The 24,422-nt window shown below is 43.3% G+C and overlaps 1 protein-coding gene across 6 annotated transcripts in view; it reads left to right on the forward strand.

The window, feature by feature from the left end:
- LOC308313653 (receptor-type tyrosine-protein phosphatase eta-like) overlaps positions 1-24,422 on the forward strand; it is a 53,628-nt gene that overhangs the window by 22,928 nt on the left and 6,278 nt on the right. For 2 of the 6 annotated variants that reach the window (XM_080760895.1, XM_080760897.1), the window contains exons 5-32: positions 1,402-1,659; positions 2,316-2,576; positions 2,816-3,073; positions 3,797-4,057; positions 4,339-4,596; positions 5,078-5,338; positions 5,615-5,872; positions 6,127-6,390; positions 6,985-7,242; positions 8,181-8,453; positions 8,663-8,923; positions 9,945-10,226; positions 10,975-11,232; positions 11,418-11,672; positions 12,140-12,400; positions 12,912-13,166; positions 14,443-14,706; positions 15,037-15,306; positions 16,123-16,386; positions 18,249-18,527; positions 19,607-19,873; positions 20,052-20,339; positions 20,828-20,983; positions 21,425-21,638; positions 22,163-22,281; positions 22,442-22,520; positions 22,900-22,947; positions 24,014-24,101. In XM_080760895.1, the coding sequence (XP_080617021.1) occupies positions 1,402-1,659; positions 2,316-2,576; positions 2,816-3,073; positions 3,797-4,057; positions 4,339-4,596; positions 5,078-5,338; positions 5,615-5,872; positions 6,127-6,390; positions 6,985-7,242; positions 8,181-8,453; positions 8,663-8,923; positions 9,945-10,226; positions 10,975-11,232; positions 11,418-11,672; positions 12,140-12,400; positions 12,912-13,166; positions 14,443-14,706; positions 15,037-15,306; positions 16,123-16,386; positions 18,249-18,527; positions 19,607-19,873; positions 20,052-20,339; positions 20,828-20,983; positions 21,425-21,638; positions 22,163-22,281; positions 22,442-22,520; positions 22,900-22,947; positions 24,014-24,101 (6,518 nt within the window). Of the gene's footprint in view, positions 1-40; positions 165-888; positions 1,150-1,401; positions 1,660-2,315; positions 2,577-2,815; positions 3,074-3,796; positions 4,058-4,338; positions 4,597-5,077; positions 5,339-5,614; positions 5,873-6,126; positions 6,391-6,984; positions 7,243-8,180; positions 8,454-8,662; positions 8,924-9,944; positions 10,227-10,974; positions 11,233-11,417; positions 11,673-12,139; positions 12,401-12,911; positions 13,167-14,442; positions 14,707-15,036; positions 15,307-16,122; positions 16,387-18,248; positions 18,528-19,606; positions 19,874-20,051; positions 20,340-20,827; positions 20,984-21,424; positions 21,639-22,162; positions 22,282-22,441; positions 22,521-22,899; positions 22,948-23,060; positions 23,175-24,013; positions 24,102-24,422 lie in introns of those variants that run through there. The other 4 variants (XM_080760896.1, XM_080760898.1, XM_080760899.1 and 1 more) reach the window with 4 other exon arrangements.

The raw sequence follows: 24,422 nt of genomic DNA on the forward strand, positions 1-24,422 counted from the left end.
TAGAGTAGAATGGACTAATGGAAGTGTCAGTGAGCGTACTGCTACTGATCAGACTCATGTTAACATTACTGATCTGACCCCTGGAGGTCAGTACACGTTCAGTGTTAAAACACTGACTTGTAACCAAACCGAAGGAAACAGTGTCACTGCATCCTTTTATACAAGTAAGTACCTTTTATCTTGACTGTTAAGCAGAAAAAACGTTGATAATCGACACACAAAAAACTAAAACAATGTTGTGATCAATACTGTTATGTAAAGATACTTTCATCCAGCATGCATTTTATTGATTGATCATGAATTTGATGTCATAAAAATACAAGTTGTTCAGATGCTGCTCAGGAATTCACAGCATGTGATTTGCTGTTCCCAAAACAATGGAAACAGCGGACAGAGTTGACCGCTATTCACTCTCTTACTCCAGATCTCCCCATCTTGTGCTCATAGAACATGTTTTATTCAGAAGAAACTGAAATCTGTATTTTCAACATATCAGAAGCAACAATGAGCTCTAGTGAACATTATTGTCTGTGTTAGAGGGATGCTGGGTGGATAGTGTGATCTCTATTGCTGCCTTATTGAACCCTCATGGCTTTGACTTCTACACCTTCCCACATGAGCAGCTGTGTGGGTTAACCGTAAGAGGACCTACATGTGAGGAGAAACCTGGGAATTGGCATAACAACTAATTAGGGAGAAAAAGGGGAACATGCGGAAAAAGGAATTAAAATAGTTACTTGTCAGAAGACGTCATATATTGTATTTTTAGCATTTTCAAAAAGATGGAAGATGGAAGATAGAGTAAATGACAACCTGAAATATGGATATCTCTCTCTCTCTCTCTCTCTCTCTCTCTCTCACCCCAACCCACTTGTGTTACACCCATAGAACCTGAAGTCATCAGGAACCTAAGTGTCAGTGAAATCTCAGTATCGTCTGTGTATATGAGTTGGAGTGAACCAGAAGGAAAGCGTTCCTTCTTTACAATACAATACACTAATGGGAACGCCAGTGAGACACATACGGTGTCAGAAACGTCATTTAATGTCACTGGATTGACACCAGGAGAACGGTACACCTTCAGTGTGGTTGCAGTCGCTGGAGATAACGAAACATTTGGAAAGACGGTTGAAACGACACACTGCACACGTAAGATGAGGCTTATGGAACTGACTTGTAAAAGTTTAGAGACTTTTTAGTTTACTAATTGTGCTTTAAAATAGTTCCTTGTCAGAGGATGTCTTAGATTTTAAGACTAGCAATATCTTATAGAGGTGATGACAAAATATGGATGGATCTCTCTCTCTTTCTCTCTCTTTCTCTGTCTCTCTCTCTCTCTCTCTCTCTCTCTCTCTCTCTCTCTCTCTCTCTCTCTCTCTCCCACTCATGTTGCACTGACAGAGCCTGAAGTCATCAGGAACCTAAATGTCAGTGAAATCACAACTTCCAGTGTGTTTGTGAGCTGGACTGAGCCAGTTGGAATCAGTGTGTCCTATAGAGTAGAATGGACTAATGGAAGTGTCAGTGAGTGTACTGCTACTGATCAGACTCATGTTAACATTACTGATCTGACCCCTGGAGGTCAGTACACGTTCAGTGTTAAAACACTGACTTGTAACCAAACTGAAGGAAACAGTGTCACTGCATCCTTTTATACAAGTAAGTACCTTTTATCTTGACTGTTAAGCAGAAAAAACGTTGATAATCGATACATCTAGCATCTGTACAAAAACAAGAGTTATGTTTGATCAATACTGTTAAGATACTCTCATCTGGCATGCATTTTATTAATTAATCATGACTTTGATGTCATAAAATACAAGTTGTTCAGATTCTGCATAGGATTTCACACGCACAGCATGTGAAATTCCCAAAACAATGGACTAGAGTTGGACAGAGGACAGTATTGGCTGCTATTGGATCACTCTCTTACTACAGATCTCACCATCTTGTGTTCATAGAACATGTTTTAGTCTGAATAAACTGAAATCGACGCTGGGGGAATAGTGTGATCTCTATTGCTTCATGGGTTTGACGTCTACACCTTCCCACATGAGCAGCTGTGGGGGTTAAAAGTAAGAGGACCTACATGTGAGGAGAAACCTGGGAATTGGCATAACTAATTTGGGAGAAAATTTGAAACATGTGCGGAAAAAGGAATTAAAATAGTTCCTTGTCAGAAGACGTCATAGATTGTATTTTGAGCACTTTCAGAAAGATGGCAATGCAGTCCTCTATAGAGTTAATGACAACCTGAAATACGGATCTCTCTCGTGCACTCTCTTTCTCCAAACCCACTTGTGTTACACCCATAGAACCTGAAGTCATCAGGAACCTAAGTGTCAGTGACTTCTCAGTATCGTCTGTGTATGTGAGTTGGAGTGAACCAGAAGGAAAGCGTTCCTTCTTTACAATACAATACACTGATGGGAACGCCAGTGAGACACATACGGTGTCAGAAACATCATTTAATGTCACTGGATTGACACCAGGAGAACGGTACACCTTCAGTGTGGTTGCAGTCGCTGGAGATAACGAAACATTTGGAAAGACGGTTAAAACGACACACTGCACACGTAAGATGAGGCTTATGGAAAATTAAATAAATTAACTGACTTGTAAAAGTCAGTTAATTTAATTTACTTAATTGTGCTTTAAAATAGTTCCTTGTCAGAGGATGTCTTAGATTTTAAGACTGACAATATCTTATAGAGGTGATGACAAAATATGGATGGATGGATCTATCTCTCTCTCTCTCTCTCTCTCTCTCTCTCTCTCTCCCTCCCCCTCCCACCCACTCATGTTGCACTGACAGAGCCTGAAGTCATCAGGAACCTAAATGTCAGTGAAATCACAACTTCCAGTGTGTTTGTGAGCTGGACTGAGCCAGTTGGAATCAGTGTGTCCTATAGAGTAGAATGGACTAATGGAAGTGTCAGTGAGTGTACTGCTACTGATCAGACTCATGTTAACATTACTGATCTGACCCCTGGAGGTCAGTACACGTTCAGTGTTAAAACACTGACTTGTAACCAAACTGAAGGAAACAGTGTCACTGCATCCTTTTATACAAGTAAGTACCTTTTATCTTGACTGTTAAGCAGAAACAACTGTGATCGACACAAAAAAAACTAAAACAATGTTGTGATTGATACTGTTATGTAAAGATACTTTCATCCAGCATGCATTTTATTGATTGATCATGAATTTGATGTCATAAAAATACAAGTTGTTCAGATGCTGCTCAGGATTTCACAGCATATGGTTTGCTGTTCCCAAAACAATGGACAGAGTTGGACAGAGGACAGAGTTGACCGCTATTTTTTCACACTCTTACTACAGATCTCCCCATCTTGTGCTCATAGAACATGTTTTAGTCAGAAGAAACTGAAATCTGTATTTTCAACATATCAGAAGCAACAATGAGCTCTAGTGAACATTATTGTCTGTGTTAGAGGGATGCTGGGTGGATAGTGTGATCTCTATTGCTGCCTTATTGACCCCTCATGGCTTTGACTTCTACACCTTCCCACATGAGCAGCTGTGTGGGTTAACCGTAAGAGGACCTACATGTGAGGAGAAACCTGGGAATTGGCATAACAACTAATTAGGGAGAAAAAGGGGAACGTGCGGAAAAAGGAATTAAAACAGTTACTTGTCAGAAGACGTCATATATTGTATTTTTAGCATTTTCAAAAAGATGGAAGATAGAGTAAATGACAACCTGAAATATGGATATCTCTCTCTCTCTCTCTCTCTCTCTCTCTCTCCCAACCCACTTGTGTTACACCCATAGAACCTGAAGTCATCAGGAACCTAAGTGTCAGTGAAATGTCAGTATCGTCTGTGTATATGAGTTGGAGTGAACCAGAAGGAAAGCGTTCCTTCTTTACAATACAATACACTAATGGGAACGCCAGTGAGACACATACGGTGTCAGAAACGTCATTTAATGTCACTGGATTGACACCAGGAGAACGGTACACCTTCAGTGTGGTTGCAGTCGCTGGAGATAACGAAACATTTGGAAAGACGGTTGAAACGACACACTGCACACGTAAGATGAGGCTTATGGAACTGACTTGTAAAAGTTTAGAGACTTTTTAGTTTACCTAATTGTGCTTTAAAATAGTTCCTTGTCAGAGGATGTCTTAGATTTTAAGACTGGCAATATCATATAGAGGTGATGACAAAATATGGATGGATCTCTCTCTCTTTCTCTCTCTCTCTCTCTCTCACTCTCTCTCTTTCTCTCTCTCTCTCTCTCTCTCTCTCTCTCTCTCTCTCTCTCTCTCTCTCTCTCTCTCTCTCTCTCTTCCACTCATGTTGCACTGACAGAGCCTGAAGTCATCAGGAACCTAAATGTCAGTGAAAACACAACTTCCAGTGTGTTTGTGAGCTGGACTGAGCCAGTTGGAATCAGTGTGTCCTATAGAGTAGAATGGACTAATGGAAGTGTCAGTGAGCGTACTGCTACTGATCAGACTCATGTTAACATTACTGATCTGACCCCTGGAGGTCAGTACACGTTCAGTGTTAAAACACTGACTTGTAACCAAACCGAAGGAAACGGTGTCACTGCATCCTTTTATACAAGTAAGTACCTTTTATCTTGACTGTTAAGCAGAAAACAATGAGATAATAGGAACATTTGTACCACTCTGTACCAAAATAGGAATGTTAGACCATTGTTTCTGCTTCTTCGCCTCAACATCAGCGCATGTTATATTTAAGAAGAACCTGAAACCTGCACAATGTTTGTGTCACCATTGAGCACATGGTCAATAATGGAAATAATGTCCTGGACTTTATTGTTACATCCTTAATAGTTTTTAACCACGTGAACCCCATCATCCCTGTTCTGAGATAAACATTCAGTGGAAAATGGCTGATCATACTGATAGCATTATAATTACATGCAATGCAATGCGTTGTGATCCAGTATTGGCTATTTTTGGTGAAGAGATTTGTTGTAGAGGAAAATGTCAACAGACCTGGTCTCTCTCTCTCTCTCTCTCTCTCTCTCTCTCTCTCTCTCTCTATATATCTCTCTCCCTCCCTCCCCTTGGCCCTGTAGAACCTGAAGTCATCATGAACCTAAGTGTCAGTGAAATCTCAGTATCGTCTGTGTATGTGAGTTGGAGTGAACCAGAAGGAAAGCGTTCCTTCTTTACAATACAATACACCGATGGGAACGTCAGTGAGACACATACGGTGTCAGAAACGTCATTTAATGTCACTGGATTGACACCAGGAGAACGGTACACCTTCAGTGTGGTTGCAGTCGCTGGAGATAACGAAACATTTGGAAAGACGGTTGAAACGACACACTGCACACGTAAGATGAGGCTTATGGAACTGACTTGTAAAAGTTTAGAGACTTTTTAGTTTACCTAATTGTACAGTGTTTTAAAATAGTTCCTCGTAAGAGGAAATCATAGATTATAATTTGAGCACTTTCAGAAAGGTGGCAATATCTTATAGAGGTGATGACGAAATAAGGATGGACCTCGATTCTCTCTCTGTGTGTGTGTGTGTGTGTGTGTGTGTGTGTGTGTGTGTGTCTCTCTCTCTCTCTCTCTCTCTCTCTCTCCCACTCATGTTGCACTGACAGAGCCTGAAGTCGTCAGGAACCTAAATGTCAGTGAAATCACAACTTCCAGTGTGTTTGTGAGCTGGACTGAGCCAGTTGGAATCAGTGTGTCCTATAGAGTAGAATGGACTAATGGAAGTGTCAGTGAGCGTACTGCTACTGATCAGACTCATGTTAACATTACTGATCTGACCCCTGGAGGTCAGTACACGTTCAGTGTTAAATCACTGACTTGTAACCAAACCGAAGGAAACGGTGTCACTGCATCCTTTTATTCAAGTAAGTACCTAAAATATTACTGGACCTGGTATAGAGCCCTGGGGGATGCTTGTCGACAACTAGTGTTCTGTATGTGAGGTTTTGAGTGGTTAACTGAGTAACTAACACATGTAAGATGTGTTTTTGACAAAAAGGGTCACTTGTCATCTTTTCCATTGTACTCTTAATGTCACACTGAAAGGAGTGTTTATTTGATCATCTTGTTTTCTTGTGTCTCTTGTCATTGTCCCCGCTCCCTGCTTGCCTCGGCGCAGATCCTGAGATGATCAGGAACTTTACTTTGTTTAACATTACGACATCCTCCGTGTCCCTGCAATGGAGCCCACCGGATGGCGAAAGCTCCTTCTACGTTGTGGAATGGAGCGATGGGAACGAGTTGAATAAGAATGAGAGCACCAACCAAACGGTGTTTCATGTAGACAGCCTCACCGCCGGAGAGCTGTATTACTTTGCAGTGGCTGCAGTGGCTGGGGATAGAGTTTCTAAAGGGGTCGTGTTCAATAGCAGTCACGCCACCAGTAAGTGTTTGTATCCTTCACAGTTTGTTTTGTTAAAATGGTTACATTTGAAGTTAAAACTCTGTATCCTGACGGTAATCACTGCTGATAGTTCATGGGGCTCTTCCTGTCTCTCCAGGACATTAGTAAACAGAAAATAGATTTTCAGATGGGACACCAATTTAATCCAATCATGAGCTTCAATTTCTGTTCCAGTTCCTGGAACTGGTCAAGGACTGTCTAAAGAGGACGAGACGCGAAGACCGTACGGGCGACGCCATGTTGCTCCATGGTGCTCCATGGAAGGAAAGAAACATGCGCAGTTGAGACCAGGAAGTTGTACATGCCCAAATTTGTGCATGTACAACTTCCTGGTCTCAACTGCGCATGTCCTCTTTAGACAGTCCTTGGAACTGGTCTGCTCATTTCCAATTGCAGTCGCTTATCCTGTATAATGTAATTAGTTCTCTCTCCTGATGGGATCAAATTGGTATCCAGACCTGAATGTTCACTCAAGTGCTGGAGAGATTGCCAGAGGTATTCATCAGTATGACCAAAAAACGAAACAAAAGTTGTACTAATTTCCGTCTCCTATCCTCTCCCTCTCCTCTGCAGAACCAAATACGATAGCGCCACCTAGCGTGCACACAACAACCTCCTCCATTTCTCTGAATTGGACCAGCCCTGCAGGAGTGGTATCAATGTACAGGCTGGAGTGGGACAATGGCGGAACACAACTGAACATGACCACATATGGCCCTTCAGCTCTCCTAGCTGACCTGGCGGCTGGAACCACTTACACTATCAAGGTCATTGCCGTTGCCAAAGATAACCAAACAGAAGGAGAGCCGTTCGTCCTCAGTGCAGTTACAAGTAAGACGCAGTTTATACTGTATTTACTAGGGTTGTAACAGCGATACGATACGTATCACGATAGTTGACGATACGATACATGGATATTGGTCCATTATGGTGATCCGATATACGATTCAATGATTTGAAATCAAGTAATTAAACCCCTCTTTTTCTTTTTTCTTCAAAAAATGTATACCACACACAAAAATGTAGTATTGATTGATACATTGATTTCATTTCAATATACTTTGATTCTTGAAATTAAAATCGATTTTCCGATGCAGTTACTATAGTTAAACCCCTAGTACTGTATATACTGTATATAGTTGCCTTTTATCTCCATGGGCGGGAATCCCTTTTTGTAAGTATACCTTTCAAGACGGGGAACCCATTTTGGTACAGTATACTACAATAGCCTATAATGCGACTTTTTACTTTTCGTACTTTAACTACATTTTGATGCCAAGACTTTTGTTGGCCTACTTTTACAGAATTACAGACTTTTACTTGTAACAGAGTATTTCTATGTTGTGGTATTGATACTTTCACTTAACTCATTCTAGACGGGAACCCCTTTTGGTGTTTTAAGCATTATGTTATACTTTAGCGAGTGCCGTGCTATGAGCTTGTAGATCTGCTATTTTTGAAAAATCGTGAAAATGTGGCACAAATCTTTAAATATATATTCTTTCAGAGCGAACATTTTTAACTAAAATCTTTGCTTCTGGTAGGTCCCTGGAACAACATATTTTCAGATGGGTGTCTGAATACAGATAATTCTGGGGGTCATTGAAGTAAAAAAGTTGAGCACCTCTGACATAGAAACATAGGTTTTTCAGGAAACTGTTAGCAGACTTTTATTTTATTTTATCGGTCTCAGGTCTAAATGGGGTAAAATGCTTTTTTCCACCACTGCTGCTCTCAAAGTGTCTCACATGTCCGCCGTGTCCCCACAGAGCCTGGCGTGGTCAGCGGTCTACGCATGGCGGCCGTCACCACGTCCTCCGTGTCTGTGAACTGGACGGCGCCGCAGGGCAACGTGTCTTCCTACACGGTGACGTGGCGGAGCGCTGCGGGCGGCGGCACCACCAACGGCACCGGCAGCGGCGCCACAACGTCCCATACCGTCACGGGTCTGTCAGCTGGAGTTCTGTATAACATCACGGTCGCCGCCGTGGCCGGAAATATCACCAACGAAGGCGCAAGGGCCCTCGTATCGACTTTCACACGTAGGTCCATACTGTGTGAAATAAATTATAACCCCCCCTGCAGGAGCTTATTATGAGTCTTTTCTGTTTATGTTTACCAACGTTTTAGTTTCTTTCCTGTTTTTTTAGTTTTAGTATTGTCAATTTATGGACAAAACACAAACGATGTTGTGTGTGTGTGTGTGTGTGTGTGTGTGTGTGTGTTCGTGCGTGCGCGTGCCTAAATCTAGGGCCAGAGAAACCCGGGAGCATCACCGTTGTGGCAAGAGCTACCGATTCTCTGAACCTCAGTTGGGTTCCGCCTAGTGGTCACGTCCAGTACTACAACCTGAGTGTTCGGAACGCGGACTTGAACTTCTGGGCCAACAGGACGTGGGAGGAGCCCACGGCCAACCTCAGTGGCTTAAAACCTGGCCGGGTTTATGAGGTCACCGTGACGGCTGTGGCCGGTCCTTTCACTAACACTTCTGACCAGATCCCACTGGCTACTGGTGAGTTCAGCCCAGGCTGAGGCAAACTCTTGAAAATGAAGCCAATGCGGAAGTAATACAAATGATGCAGTTTAATTTCAGATTTCCCTCCTCCGGCTGAAAAATAAAGTAGAAGAGAACCAGTGATCTATTAGTCAGGACCCACATTTGGGTCGCGGACCAATGTCCCCCTTTTTTTGGCAATTCGGTACACATTATCTCTGTAGTCAAGTGATCAAGACACTTTTTCTAGTTTTTGAGCTGAACGGTTTGGGGTCTTGCAACAAGATACATATAATAAGTCCCACAGTGTCAGACCAAAATATGTTATAAACCACCCAGCCAAATGTGAATGATGAATTAAAAAAACAAAACAAGAAATGATCACATAGTGATATTTGTCAGATGAAAGAAGCACTGTCTTCGTTGTGTTCTCCCCCCCATAATAATATGATTATATTTTTAGTAACGTGTATGTGTCTGTGTCACAACCTTGCGGCCGTTGTTTGCGTTAGTTTCCGACGTTCTGTGCGTGGTTCAATGACTGTATTTTGTTGTGGCTTTGCATTGGCTGCACTGTTTCAGCCGCGTTTGGTTTGAAGTTATATCGAGTGACGTGCGAACATTGCAAACGTGTCAAATAACTGTAGTATCTTCCTTCCCCGTCACCCTGTGAGTGTGAGCATGCTTCTCTGCTGCGTTGCTCTGCACTGTCTGTCTGCAGCCTGCGTGGCTGCCAGGGATATTTGCCCCTCCCCTTCCCATTGGCTAGAGGCAGCTTTGCCCTGGCTTGTTGTCCCATTGGCTAGAAGCAGCCAATCACGTCACCACGTCAGTATGACTAGGGGGTCGATCTTATTGTCTACATTTCACCTGACAAAAAGAAAATAAGGTTTTGAAGAAAAAAGCTCTAGTTTTGCCATGAGGATTGGGGGTGTCCACTGAAGGCAGTGAAATTTATTGTAGCCAAAATATAGCGATGCAAATAGAGCATTTCCTGCTTACGGGCTCTTCAATCAATGATGATGTGTCTCCATTCCAGTCCCCAGCGCTCCTGGAGTGATGCTTGTGACTCAGAGGAACACCACAGCCCTCCATGTGGAGTGGTCCCCTCCTCACGCCATGGAGGGCGCTCCGCACACCAGCTACCACGTATCCTACTGGGCCGCCACAGGGGGCGCCGCTGCGCAAAACAAGACCTCCACGACCAACCACACCGTCCTGTCCTCGCTCTCCTCTGGGACTCTGTTCAACATCACGGTGCAAACAGTGGGACCCCAGGGTTTTAGGAGTGTTTGGACCCCCGCCACTCCGGCGTACACTTGTGAGTTGAACCCATTAAAGGAGGATTCCATTTTCTGATGTTATTATGTCCCATAACGACAACGGTACACTTATTATTATTATTATTTTCATATTGGTCAGTGTTGTCCACTCTCCTGAGTCCCATCGCAGCCTAGAACGGGAGCGTACGGGAGAATCGCTAGATCACCTATTAATTCCACTCCAAATTTATATTTTAATATTCAATTTTTTGCAAGTGTTGTGTCGCGAGACTTGCCTCCCTCTGTTGTTATCGCGGGGAGTGCTATACCAGAAGTATTGCGAGACGAGACTTCGCCCGAGATTTCATACTAAGTCATTTTATCAACACTACGGCAAGTCAGTTTGCAGATTCCAGAATTGGTTCAGAGTTCAGACCCTAAATGTTGGTTCGGAACTGGAGCCAAAAAAGCAGGCAAACAGCAAGCAAACCACCAAAGGAAATCACCACTACAGTAGTATGATCAAGTAGGGCAGTAATTCACGAAAAAACAACAAAAAGTTAAAATATGGAGATAAAAGATTTCTGCCCGACAACAACGATATATGTAATAATTATACTGTAGTTAATGTCAACATACTCTTTTTGGGGGTAGGGAGTTGGGGGTGGGATGGTTTGCACGGTTTGTTTTTCAGAAAACTTGAAGGGTTTCTATTTCTGACTGTATACCTTTCCTGTGAGATTCCTTCGATAAAAAAATACCGGTATGTTAAAACAAAGTAATGTGCTTTTGCTGTATTGCTTACAGTACCCAAACCGGTGCGGGACCTCATGGCCAGTCCTGAATCCAACACCTCTGTAAAAGTACAGTGGTCACACCCTGAAGGATACCAGCCATACTTCACATACAGTATTCAAACCAGCAACCACACCAGCGCAGAGCTGGTCAACACCAACAGCACCGTGGTCACTGGCCTGCGTCCAGGGACAAGATACACGCTTCACGTCACTGCCGTGGCGGCACCGGACAGCCACTCCACCACCGAGCAGACCTTCAGCTACACAAGTAAATCTCTATGTTCAATTGGTCTCAAACTTGTCATGTCAAGAACCCACATGACATCTGAAAATGTTTTTGTGCCCCCCATATGAGATTTGTCTTGTTAATTAAATGCTAAAAAACGATATCCGCGAACATGGCGGGCAGTCTCTAAAAACTCCAACCTTTGCTTGTACTCTTTGCACACACAGTGCCCAAAGCGGTGAGCGGCCTGTCAGCTGTGGACATGAACACCACTGCCATCCAGCTGACCTGGGACAGACAGGACGACTTCAAGGACACCTACTCCTACCTGGTGAGCGTGGAGGACACCGGGGTCAATGTGTCCGTCCACACAGAGACGCACACCTTCACCCACCTGACCCCCGGACAGCAGTACACCTTCACCGTGCTGACGCTCGTTGAAGGGGTCAAATCCAGCCCAGAGAGCATATCCAGAAACACCCGTACGTTATTATAGTTTTAATTTCTTAATTCTCTACACAGTCTACACAGTACTATCGTCTCTGTCAGGTAGAAACCTCACAACCAAAACTGTTACTTTTCAGGATTCAAATTCAAAAGTAGCAAACGTAGCATATCGACAAGCTCAAGGTTGTGGATGTGCTACTTTTGATGATTTACTGATTTAGTGTGTGACGCTTTAGTATGAACAAGTAGGGCGTTAATTTTTACGGAGAAAAAAAGGTTAAGAGGTTATTGCCCGACTGTGACTATGTACAGTAACTAGAAAGGTGCAATACTGGGAAATTGCAAGTGTGGTTGCAATGTCCCTCGAGCAGCGCACTAATTACAGCATGATGATGATGTATGACGATGATTGTAATGACCCACATGACATCACAGCGACCCTAAAAGGTTTATACAGAAGCAAGAAAGAAAGAAAAAATATTTTCTCTTCCTCCCCATGCAGAGCCTGCGGCGGTGCCTGACATAAAGGCCATTGGAAACACAAGCACCATGTGGGTGAGCTGGGGCGTGGCCGGCGGCCGTGTGGACTCCTACTCCGTCCTGCTGCACAGAGGAGGCCTGTTGGAAGGAAACCGCTCAGGCCTGAGCAACCACACGCTGCAGGTGCTGTTTGTAGGCCTGACGCCTGGAGCGCTGTACACCGCAACGGTGGTCTCCGCCAGCGGACTGCTCTGCCAGAACTCAACTGCTGTCAACGCCACCTGTGAGCCACGTTGCTAATCATTAGGGGGGATGGGCCATGTAGAAAATTTGGCTGACCTTTAAGCAAAAAATAACATAGCATCTACTATTACGCCTCGTGACGTGAGGCGTGATGGACTGATATATTTGGAGGCATGACTGAGGGATCGACGGACAGGTTTTGAAGGTTTTCATAGTAATCTGCGACCTATGGTCACAATTACACCTGTTACACACAGTATGTGCAGTGATTCTGGGTTCATCATTCTAATAAATAGTATATTGTTATTAAATGATTTATTAGGCCTGATGCACCTATCAGTGCAAGCCATAAACAAAAACAACTCAAATTGTTTGCCTCTCCAGAAAACAACGATTGAATTCAAACATAAATCTAATCAAATCTAATATCGCTTGTAGCTTGTAGATCTGATTATGTTTGGCAAAGAAATTTGCTGTAGACGGACGGGGCTGAAATAGTGGTCAAAGTACAGTTGCTGGGTTGACGTTATTAATCGCACTGCCTCTCCCAGTTCCCAACCCTCCCGGTCCCATCGTGGTGGAGTCTCAGACCACGGCCAGCATCAACGTCAGCTGGGCCAGACCTGGCGGTATGGAGCCGGACCAGTACAACTTCATGGTGTTCCACGGGGACCGGTCCAACCAGACCAGTAACAACTGGATGCTGCTGGACCACCTCCAGTCTGGAACGGCCTACAACATCTCTGTTGTCACCGTGGGCGTACGGGACTACCTGAGCACAGTGGAAACCACGCTCAACTATACCAGTGAGTTTAACATGCCATGATATGGTGGTTCACTCCTCAAAGACTCAAACGTGTTCATGGCAAGGACCCCCACATTCATATTGCGTTAATATATTTGTATTTGGCCACAGACCCCCATCTGAAAACAGGGGCATCATTTGTTGTCTCAGGAGATGACCCTCTACAGATTCAAGTACGGTTTTGTATGGTCCCGTTAATATTAACCTTGCAGCAATATTTTAAAATGATGCATCATTAGTCGTCATGACACCAAATGAGTACCAAAGTCCTGACGTCACTCCCACTGCCCCTGGGTCACAGTACTGTGTTCCAAAAATAAACAAATCATCCTGGAGATTTTGTCAGGTATGTGATATTGATTATGATATTGATATTGAAATTGATATTTGATAAGTTTTTGGATAAAATAATACTTTTTCACTGTCAGTTGATGCTTAATATCCATACAAGTAAAATCACAGGGGTGATTTGTTAATTTTTTGGAACACAGTTCTTATATGATCTAATCTTAGATTAGCCTATGGGATTTACAATACAAAAAAAATCCCAGAGGGATAGCGGCCTCTAAATGGTGAATGGAAAATGGTGCATTTATATAGCGCCTTTATCCAAGGCGCTTTACAGAGATTGTGCATTACATTCACCTATTCACACACACACATTCACACACCGATGCCGGTGGAAACCATGCAAGCCACCAACCTTCACATCGGGAACAATTAGCGGTTAAGAGTCTTGCTCAAGGACACTTCGACACCAAGTTTGGGGGAGCCTGGTTTCGAACTGGGAACCTTGTGCTTCCCATCCAGTCACTCTACCCCAGAGCCACTGCCAGCCCATGCCGGACTCTAGAGTGGCATTCATGTCAGACTTTGGTGCTCTATTTCCACTCCCTAGTTTTAATTATCCTCAAATTCAGTTAATATCTTCCCCAAATCACTTTTTTTTTGCAGATCAACACTGGGTGCATCATAGCCCATTTTGGGCGAGAACCCCTTTTGATGTTAGCATTATGCTATGCTTTAGCTATTGAAAAATAGCAGATCTACAAGCTCAGCGCGCCACCGAGTGGCGCGCTACGAGCTTGTAGGTCTGCTATTTTTGAAGAATCGTGAAAAGTGACAGTGAAAGTGTTTGAGAACGACATTTTTTCAAGAAAACAGTCAGGATTTATAGAAGACATTTGCAGAATCGTTCCGAGGTCAGAATGGGTTAATCGATCTTCATCATGTGACACGTATTATAGATAATCATCATATCCCTTTCCCCCCTCCAGAACCACACTCTGTAAGCATGCTGAAGGAAGCAGGGATCTCCCCCACGGAGGTGATGTTAGTCTGGGATCAGCTGCAGAGCAGACCTGGCTACTCGTACTTGGTGCTGGTTACCAGCTCAGAGAGCAGCTTCACATCTGACATGGTCTCCACCACTGGATACAATGCCAGCGGCCTGCAGTCTGGCACCAACTACACCTTCACTGTCACCACACAGACAGAAGACGGCACCCAGGCCAGCCCCACGGCTGTGTCCTATTTCACACGTAGGTGTTTTATTCTTTGCTTCTCAAACTTTTCGCTGGTGAAGGAAGGACCCGACATATGAGGCTTTTTGTAACTATTTTAAATAATTTAAAATAGTTACAAAAAGCCTCAAATTATTGCTTTTGGGGGAAATGCTGCTAATTGTCCCAAATGTCTTGAAAGTTTGCTGCTATGCCATGCAAGATTTGTGTTGATAAAATGTATTGCATCTTTTCAAGATTTCTTTCAAACTGTAAATACATTGTTTTGTGCTTCTGGATCTCATCCGTTTCCACCTGTTTTTTTCTTCTAAAGTTAACAACGGTAAATGTGTTCTTGTTTCCATGCAGGGCCATATGGTGTGAGTAGCCTGGAGGCCAGCACATGGAACAGCACCACCATCCTGCTGACGTGGAATAGGACACCGCAGAACCAGAGCGCGTACACATACCGGGTGGAGACGGCCCGCTCCGGGGACGTGTCCACCAACAGCACCGTGGTGCCGGGGGAACGGGCCCAGCTGTCAGGGCTCACACCAGGAACCAACTACTCCTTCTGCGTGTTTGTCAGAGCACAGGACGACACCGAGGGGACACCGACCTGCATGTCTCAGTACACCAGTACGAACCTGTTTATCACGCTTTGGTTACGGCATGTTAAACCCTATATGGTTGACCGGAGTCCCTCAGGGCTCTGTACTAGTGTATTCTTTGTTTTCCGTTGTTGGGGGGGAAAGCTTTAGCTGAAAATAGCCGATCGACAAGCTCACAAAGCACCTCAACGAGACGCGTTGTGAGCTTGTCGATTTGCTATTTTTGGCGAACGCTTTCCCCAGAATACAGAGGCTGAGGTTTAAGTGTTTTAAAGTTCTCGAAAGCTTGTAGATAAAACACATTTAGCACAGTTTTGAGTGTGCAGAGGGAGAGGCTGCCTTCTATTGTTCATGTGATGGTAAAAGAAAATACCTGTATTGTTCCTTTCCATTTTAGATTCTTTGATTATGTTGGATTGTTGATTATCTTTGTATAGATTCGTTTTTTCTTTTTCTTCTGGAAAACAACATTATGATCAAAAATCACTAATCTGTCTAATCTGTTGTTCTGATTCTTGACTCTGAACTCAAAAGCTGCGTTCAGACTTGGATGGTTAGAGTGGCGCGATTACATACAAAGTCAATGCAAAGACGATAGTCGAGCGAACGGGAGCAGCGCGACCTGGCACACCACAAACGGGATATATATATATATATATATATATATATACAGTATATATATATATATATATATACAGTATATATATATATATATATATATATATACAGTATATATATATATATATATATATATATATATATATATATATATATATATATATATTCAGGTCTGAACACAGCTTAACACTTAACTCTTTTCTTTGCTCTTCTCTCCCGCTAACAGAACCTGAAGCGGTCCAGCCTGCTGTCTCCAACGATGGCTCCAACAGCAGCATGCGGGTGCGGTGGACGGCTCCGGCCGGGGCCGTGGAGCGCTACGTGGTCCATCTGAACGACAGTTCAAACACCCTGGATGGAGGGGAGTTAGACGCCAGCCAGAGATCCGTGCTGTTCTCCAGCCTGTCAGCAGGACGGCTGTACACAGCCAGGGTCACCGCGGCGAGCGGGCCCTTCAACGCTACGTCTGGGTTCATTACCAGTGCCACCTGTAAGTGTGACTGACGTGGTTATTGTTTGATGCATGGGCTTCTCAAACTTTTCAATCTCGAGGACCTCCATAACTCAGAGTTACAGACCTGTTTGGAATCCCGTCTGGGAATCCCGAGGGTCCCTGGACCCCACTTTTCGATCCACTGTGATAAGGGAACTAAACCCATGACACATTGTCTGACTTGCTGCCATCTAATGGTTAGAAGCTGGAGAGGTTGTTGTTTTTTTTAAACTTTTCACCTAGAATGACATTCCCAAAATAGGGATTGATTATTGATTGATTATTGTCTCCACCAGGCCGAAGGTATGGGGAGAGAGTATGTTTTGCACTCCGTCCGTGTGTGAGTGTGTGCGTCCGTCTGTCTATTACCAGCTATCTCCGGCACCGTTAACCTGGTCGATGCCAAATTTTGCACACACACATCCCTGGATGCCAACGATGAACCTCTGCCCCACATTTTCCAGAACGGCCTATTATAGCGCCACCAGGAGGCCACAACCTGACCTGCCCGGGTGGAGACCTGTGCCCCGAGGGGCACTTTATCTAGTTTTATTATCCTATTGAATATTAATGATTTAGTTTGATTAACTGCACCTACGCTGAGTGGTTGGTGAGCCCACCTGGAAAGCCAGAGACCCTGGTTGTCCCAGGTTCCATTCAAGGCCAGGCCCGCAATGTGTCGATTAGTGTCCCTGAGCAAGACTCTTAACCCCTACTTGCTCCCCGAGTACCGTAGATTATTACCTAGGGGTTATAAGATGGGTAAATGCAGAGAACAAATATACAGTGACAAAAAAGGAGTGGGGAGTCTGGGGACTATTCTATTCTATCTCTCAACTTTAGGTGGCAGCAAAGAGCAAACAGAGCTTTACATTAAACATGTACTGCATTCATGCATTCATTAATGTAATCTATTTTCGGCCATGCTAAACCCCTTATCCCTAAACTTCTTTGCCCTTATTTACTATTTTGAAAATCATTTTTGAATAGTTAAAATGGCCAGTCTACAAGCTCACGTGTTGATGTAGATCGGCTAGTTGAACTATTCAAAACTTATTTTCAAAAGAGTAAAAAAAGGCAAAGTAGTTTAGGGATAAGGGGTTTAGCATGGACGAAAATAGAGAGCATAGTGTATACATACAGTAGTGTATACTCTCAGCGGTGCCCAGTGGCCACCAGGGGGTGCGTGACATGAAAAGGCTAATGGAAAAAAAGACAGTTTATGGTGTTATTTAACACAAATAGCAAAATCGGTAAAACACTGTTTTATGGAGATGTATAGAGCCACAGCCGCTCCGTGTCTCACACTCTCCGTGTCTGAGAGAGTGCAGTCAACAGTCCAGCCCCCTGCTCCTCCCCTCACACATGCACAGCGGCAGATTTAGTTTTAACTCAAGACAAGACCACTTACTTTGTCCATTCTTTGCTGTTGTATCTTTAGTTAACCAAACTAAAACCCAGTAATCCACACGTGTCAGAAGGCTATATTAACCAGAAACACTGCGCAGTGCAAGCTAAGTAATGAACAACACCAGCTGAAAATGATTTTACAGCATGATTTTACAGCATGCAACTTCAGCATGCAACCAAGTGTAAAATGACTTATACTGGATCTCTTGTCCACTAGTCCCTTCCTATAACATTTTAGTCTAGTTTTTATTTCTTGACGAAATTGTCGATGTATTTAGTCTTAGTTTTAGTCATCGTAGCTTCATTTTTATTTAATTTCCATTTTGTTTTCGTCAGTGAAAAAAGGTAGTCGACAATTTTTTTTGGTCATAGTTTTAGTCGACGAACAACACTGTAAATCACTCTGGATTAAGAGTGTCTGCTAAATGCCTTATTGAAATCTCACCCAGTTCCCAACCCACCCGGGTCCATGAACACCCGGACGACCACCAGCACCATTCAGACATGGTGGGGAGAAGCCCCCCTGATGACCAACGCCTCCTTCCACTACGCCGTGTCGTCCCGCACATCCCACCAGGAAGGCGGGATGTCGGTCAACGTCTCGACCAACAACACCACGCACACCTTTCACAGCCTGGTCTCCGGAACACCCTACGATATCTGCACGGCCACAGTGGGACCCATGGGCTTCACAAGTCAAGAGGTCTGCAGCCGCGGCGTCACTACAAGTAAGACTCATACAAATGTATGGATATGCAAGAAGGGCTGCAGTGGGATGTTGAGTTGGGGTGCGCACGCTTATCCTATCCGACATACCATAGGGCCGAAATGCGGAAAGCGACCAGATTAAGGTTGGCGGACATGCGTCAAGGTTGGCGACCAGATTAAGGTTGGCGAACATGCGTTAAGGTTGGCGAACATGCGTTAAGGTTGGCGAACATGGGTTAAGGTTGGCGACCGGATTAAGGCGAACTTGCGTTAAGGTTGGTGAACATGCGTTAAGGTTGGCGAACATGTGTTAAGGTTGGCGACCAGATTAAGGCGAACTTGCGTTAAGGTTGGTGAACATGCGCTGCTCCGTGCTTGCGGTTATGGTTAAGGTTAGGGTTTAAGGTAGGTTGTCGTTGTCAGACCAATCGTATGTCGTAACTAAAGCCTGTACCCGTTGAGTTTTGATATGTTTTTAAATTCATCAACAAATCAACCCCCCCCCCAAAAAAAGAAAATCAAAAAAATACAATCTAAGTGTATTTTTTATCTACTAAATTGTAAACTGCCTGATGAAGCACATAAGCCATAATTATTTGATACTGTGTTGTACAACATTCAAGAACATTGCCATACAAAAGCTAAAATTAAATTGATTTGTAATTTGGTCAGGGGCCCCCATCTGAAAACAGCGGCCTCATTTTCCGTCTCAGGTGATGTCAATGCTGCTTCCTAGTCAAAGTGTTCACTTTTAACCTCAAATTAATATTGCTAATATATGTGACCCAGAAGCTTCCAGCACCTCGCATCACAACACATTGTGAGGTTGTAGGTCGTAATTTTTTTAAATCTATAATTTTACTCAAATCAATAGTTTTTTTCTATAACTAATTGATTAACAGGCGTATGCATACACAGTCGCACACACACCTTCATGGTTTGCGGGAAACGTAACATTTACAGTTTACATTTGCTTACGCTGTTCTTGCTCTATTTTATGACCTTAATGTCCTTGTGTCTTATAAGACACAGAGAACCGTGTCTTACTCCCAGTGTGCATTTTGAAAGTGTCCATCCATACCTCTATTTCCTCTACCAGATCCAGAGGATGTCACGTCCCTTGCAGCGTCTCCAGCAGAGGAGAGCATCTCACTGAGTTGGGAGAAGCCTGCTGGCTACCAGCAGAGCTACCGTTACTATGTGAGCTGGGCTAACTCCTCTGGCCTGCACGCCGACAACATCACAACCGAACATGAGGAGCGTACGGTCCAACATCTCATTCCTGGAAGCTCCTATCACTTCAACGTGACCACAGAGACGGTCAATGGAATACAGGCTGCCACGGTGTCCGTTTCCACTTGCACAGGTACGTCGTGTTGAGAGCAGCATACACTCTCTGAGTTTAAAAAATATTTATATGTGTGTGTGTGTGTGTGTGTGTGTGTGTGTGTGTGTGTGTGTGTGTGTGTGTGTGCACGTGCGTGCGTGTGCTTCGTGGTCCTCCTGTCCTGCTAATTCCTGTCCTCCTCAATGAATCCGTGCAGATTCCAGTCCGGTGTCCGGCCTGCAGTGTCAGAACCCCAACAACGGCACAGAGGCCCGGCTCGTCCTGGCATGGGGCCAACCCAAAGGCCTGAACTCTGGCTTCAACGTGAGCGCCGTGGAACGCGCCGACGGCAACGCCAAGACCACAAAGACCACATGCGACGAGTGTGGTGACGTCACGGTGCTCGGACTGAAGTACCACACCCTGTACGACCTGACGGTGGTGACGCTGAGCTGTGGACGAGCCAGCGCTCCTGTGCACCTCAGCTGCACCACGGGCATCACAGGTACGCCCAATGCCTCCGTCCAGTAGAGTAGTAGACCACCTCCCCTGCACCACGGGCAATCTTCTTATATATATATTTTTTAAGTTCTTTTTTGGGGTCTCATTGCCTTTATTGATAGACTTACAGTAGGTTGACAGGGAAACGGGGAGAGAGATGGGGGAAAGACATGCTGTCACACACTTTTTCTTCTATAAAATAAATAAAGGTTTAATGAATAATACTGCTTCATTGCGTTGCTGCCGGTGTTACCCACCCGGAAATACATTTTTAGTTGTGGTGATGTCATGATGATGTGATCTATACTGTCACATATTTGTGTCACATAACAATAGCATAAGTTGTAAATAGTGAATGAATGTGTCCTTGCGCAGTCTTTAATTTTCTACATTTCTTTTCATGCAGTACTACGCAACGTAAAATCCTCAGCGTGTCTATTTGTAACTCTCAGAGTTAAATGAATTAATTCTTAATGGTTGTGTTTTGGGAAGTCCCCCCTGTGCCGTCTGAGTCTGTGCTGAAGTCACTGGTGAAGGAGAGCAGCAAGGAGCACGACCGCTTCTCCCTCCACATTGACTCGGGTCTGTTCAACAGCTCTGGCGGGCCCATCACACACTATGGCGTGATGGTCACAAACCAGCTGGAAGGTTTGTTCTGTTTTCTCTCATTCACCACAGTGCTTCTCAAAGCTTTTCATGTCAAGGACCCCAAAATTAATGTGAATTTGGCCGCGGACCTCCATCAGAAATTGTACAAGAAAGTTGTACAAGGAGTTAAACTACCCAGCAAGCCAAATGACGTCTCCGGTGACTCCGATGATGTTCAGGACTATAGGGCAGATCACAGCCCATATGGGGATGATCTTTACGTCATTTCCAGGACGTTTTCACCAGTAGAAATAATATTATTCTGGGCCAGATCTTTTTAACATATACACAAAACATTTTCGGATGGGGGTCCCTGGCCAAATACATATCATTTTTGGGGTCCTTGGAACAAAAACAACTACTGATTTAGAAAACATTTTATAGAATCATCCTGCAGTTTTAAATAGGATAGGTTTTTAAATTATAATTTTTTCCACCCAGGTGTAGATACTAATAATCTCCAGCAGTACTTGGTAAAGACCTATGAAGACTGGAGCAAAGACAGTGAGACCAGTCCCATGTACCTGGCCACAGTGGGAGAGCTGTCCGGCCCGGGCCGCAGTGGGGGCAGTCCTTCTGTGAGCGTTCAGATAGGAGACACAAGCCTCTGGGACAGCTACAGCAATGGCGTCCTGACGCCAGGAGACCAGTACCGGTACGAACTAGGGCTTTAAGCAACTAGTCGACTATTCAACTAGTCGACTAGTAAATCCGCTAGTCGACCTTGTTGGTACTAGTTGACTAGTTTATAAGAAAAAAAGGTTGTTGGTTTTTTCCCCGTTTTTGGAGGACTCAAGATCAGCTAGAATGCTATATTATAGTCACCATAATAGGTAGTTAAACAACTAGTCCACTAGTAAACTAGGCAACTAGTCAACTAGTGAAAATCATTAGAAGTGAAAGCCCTAGTACGAACCAACACAAAACATATTACGTAATAATGGTGATTTGCTGAAAAGTACGGTTGTCTTACGATCGTGACATTTTACTGGATGATTAATTGTCACACAAATTATTACAATTAACGATTTAATTGTTTTTCTAATGGCATTGAAACATTGGAACATATAAATGAAAATATATCTTTTAGATAGAAATTACACAGAGCAGATATGACAAATAATTTAAATATAAGTTATATAGTCCAGGGAGTGATTTTTGTTTTTATTTGTGTTGCAGATACGCAATAGTGCTCTTCACCCAACTGATGAGCTCAGCTGGTCTTGTGGATGTTGAAAGATCCTTCGTCTCCATAATCATCCATCCGGTGCCAGTAGATCTCCCGAACACCAACATAAGTATACTTCACTTCACTAATTTAGTGTTAGGCCTATGTCAATTTATTCCCCCCCCCCCCACACACATTTGCGTCTTGTCAACTTGTCACTGCTATCCTACTGACTCACCTGCCATTGAGGAGGCCCATGTGATCATCTTTAATTTTGTCTCTTATAATAGTGCTCATAGCTATCGGTGTGGGAGTGTCACTGGGGATACTCTTCATCGTCATCATTGGCGCTGTCCTGTACTGTAGGAGGTATGTACTGTACTATATGGCTGTCATCTTCATAAACATCACATGGATTTTTGTCAAAAAATAAGCAAAGAAAATAAGAAATACAAAAAAAAGTCCCCGCACAATCGTCTATTTTATTAAAAGCGGTTACCTTTTATAATGGATTCAATTGATTAGTTTGATTAACTGTTGTAGCCCTGTAATATTATGTACTGAAAAGCCTCATTGTTGCTCTGTTGTGCAATGATGCAGCATGTTGCCTAACCCAAAATTAAGCTTATACTGTAAAGCAAAATCCGGAAAGCCCTGACAGTCACTCTGAAATTCACTCTTTAAAAAAAAACTTTGAATAGGACTTTATTCCTGTATAATCAATTATACTGATGTTTGTGTTTCATAGGTCGTCTCGGAAAGGCGCTCCAACCGACATCCAGATTCACTCAATGAGGTGAGCTTTCCATCGATCTCTGCTATTATCATTCATCTAAGTTTAAACAAATCATTGACTCAAACTATTCCAATAAATGTACAAATTGCTGTTTTTTTATCTCTATTTTTCAGGAACAAAGTGTGAGTACAAATCCATTACAATACAATGAGTCGTTTCTTTTGTGTTGGGAAACATCCTAATCTGTCTGGCATGTTGTCTTAAATTGGGACATTGGGAACTTGACTTTGGGTTCACAGAGGCCCCTTTTCCACCCAGGGTTGAACCGGTTCAGTTCTATTTTTCCCGCCTAATATTGAACCAGTTCAGAGTGTTTCTGCTGAAAATGAATTGGTTCTGAACCCTATAAAAGTTGGTTCGGACGTTGAACCAAAAAATGGCTACCGGTTCCGTGAAAAGGACCACGGTTCCAAGAATCTAGAACGGAACAGGTTCTAGAACCAAAGTTCTTTAGGTGGAAAAGGGATTGTGGTATCTCATTGTAATTAATGTTTCATTTTTGTGCTGTTTTATATGTCTTCCTGTCTGTTTGTCTTATTGATGTTTGTTGTTTTTATATTGTTAACTTAACCTTGACAACATCACTGTAAATGATGGTAGGCCTACTCAGTGCCTCTCGAGCATAAATAGTGATTTGAAATTAAATTAAATGTAAAAGTACCATCCAAATCAAATGATGAGGGCAGATTCAACCACAGCTATGAGAACTGTTTTAACTCAAGTCTGTTTCACTAAGACTAGAGGTTTTAAGTGATTAAACTTGGTTTTCTGACCCCTTGGTATCTATTTAAACCAATAGTTTTGTTTTCTGACCCCTGGTATCTATTTAAACCTGTTGTTCTCTGACTACTGTGTCTATTTAAATGTTTTGTTTTGTTTTGTGTTCCCTGGTATCTATTTAAAGCGATTTCTGAACCCTGGTATGTTTTGTGAGCCCTGGTTTTTATTTAAACATGTTGTGTTGTGTCCCCTGGTTTCTATTTAAACGTGTTGTGTCCCCTGGTTTCTATTTAAACGTGTTGTGTCCCCTGGTTTCTATTTAAACGTGTTGTGTCCCCTGCTACAGAAGCCTTGCTGTGCGGGTGGAGGACTACGAGGCCTATTACAGGAAGCAGAAGGCAGACTCCAGCTGTGGTTTCGCCGGAGAGTTTGAGGTTATAAAGATCAAAGATTTACATAGTTTGCTGTCAGGCAGAAATCCTCGCATATCCATATATGAATGTTGTTTTGTTTTTTTTGTAAATCAATGTCCTACTTTGTTATTCAAGATTGTTGCGCAAAAGTAGCTATGTTCGCTATTTTGAAAATTAAATTTTAAGTGGTGAAGCGTGTCTGTGACTTTCATGAATGTTGAACCAATGAGAAGTATTAACAAGAGCTTATGACTAAATAATAACTACGTTGGCTCCATTGCAGCACAGGTTATTTTCTTTCCCCCATTTCCTGAAAAAGAACACGTTTCAGACTACGTTCCA

The sequence above is a fragment of the Protomyctophum bolini genome (genome assembly GCF_963924005.1).
Source record: "Protomyctophum bolini genome assembly, chromosome: 4".
Lineage (NCBI taxonomy): Eukaryota > Metazoa > Chordata > Actinopteri > Myctophiformes > Myctophidae > Protomyctophum > Protomyctophum bolini.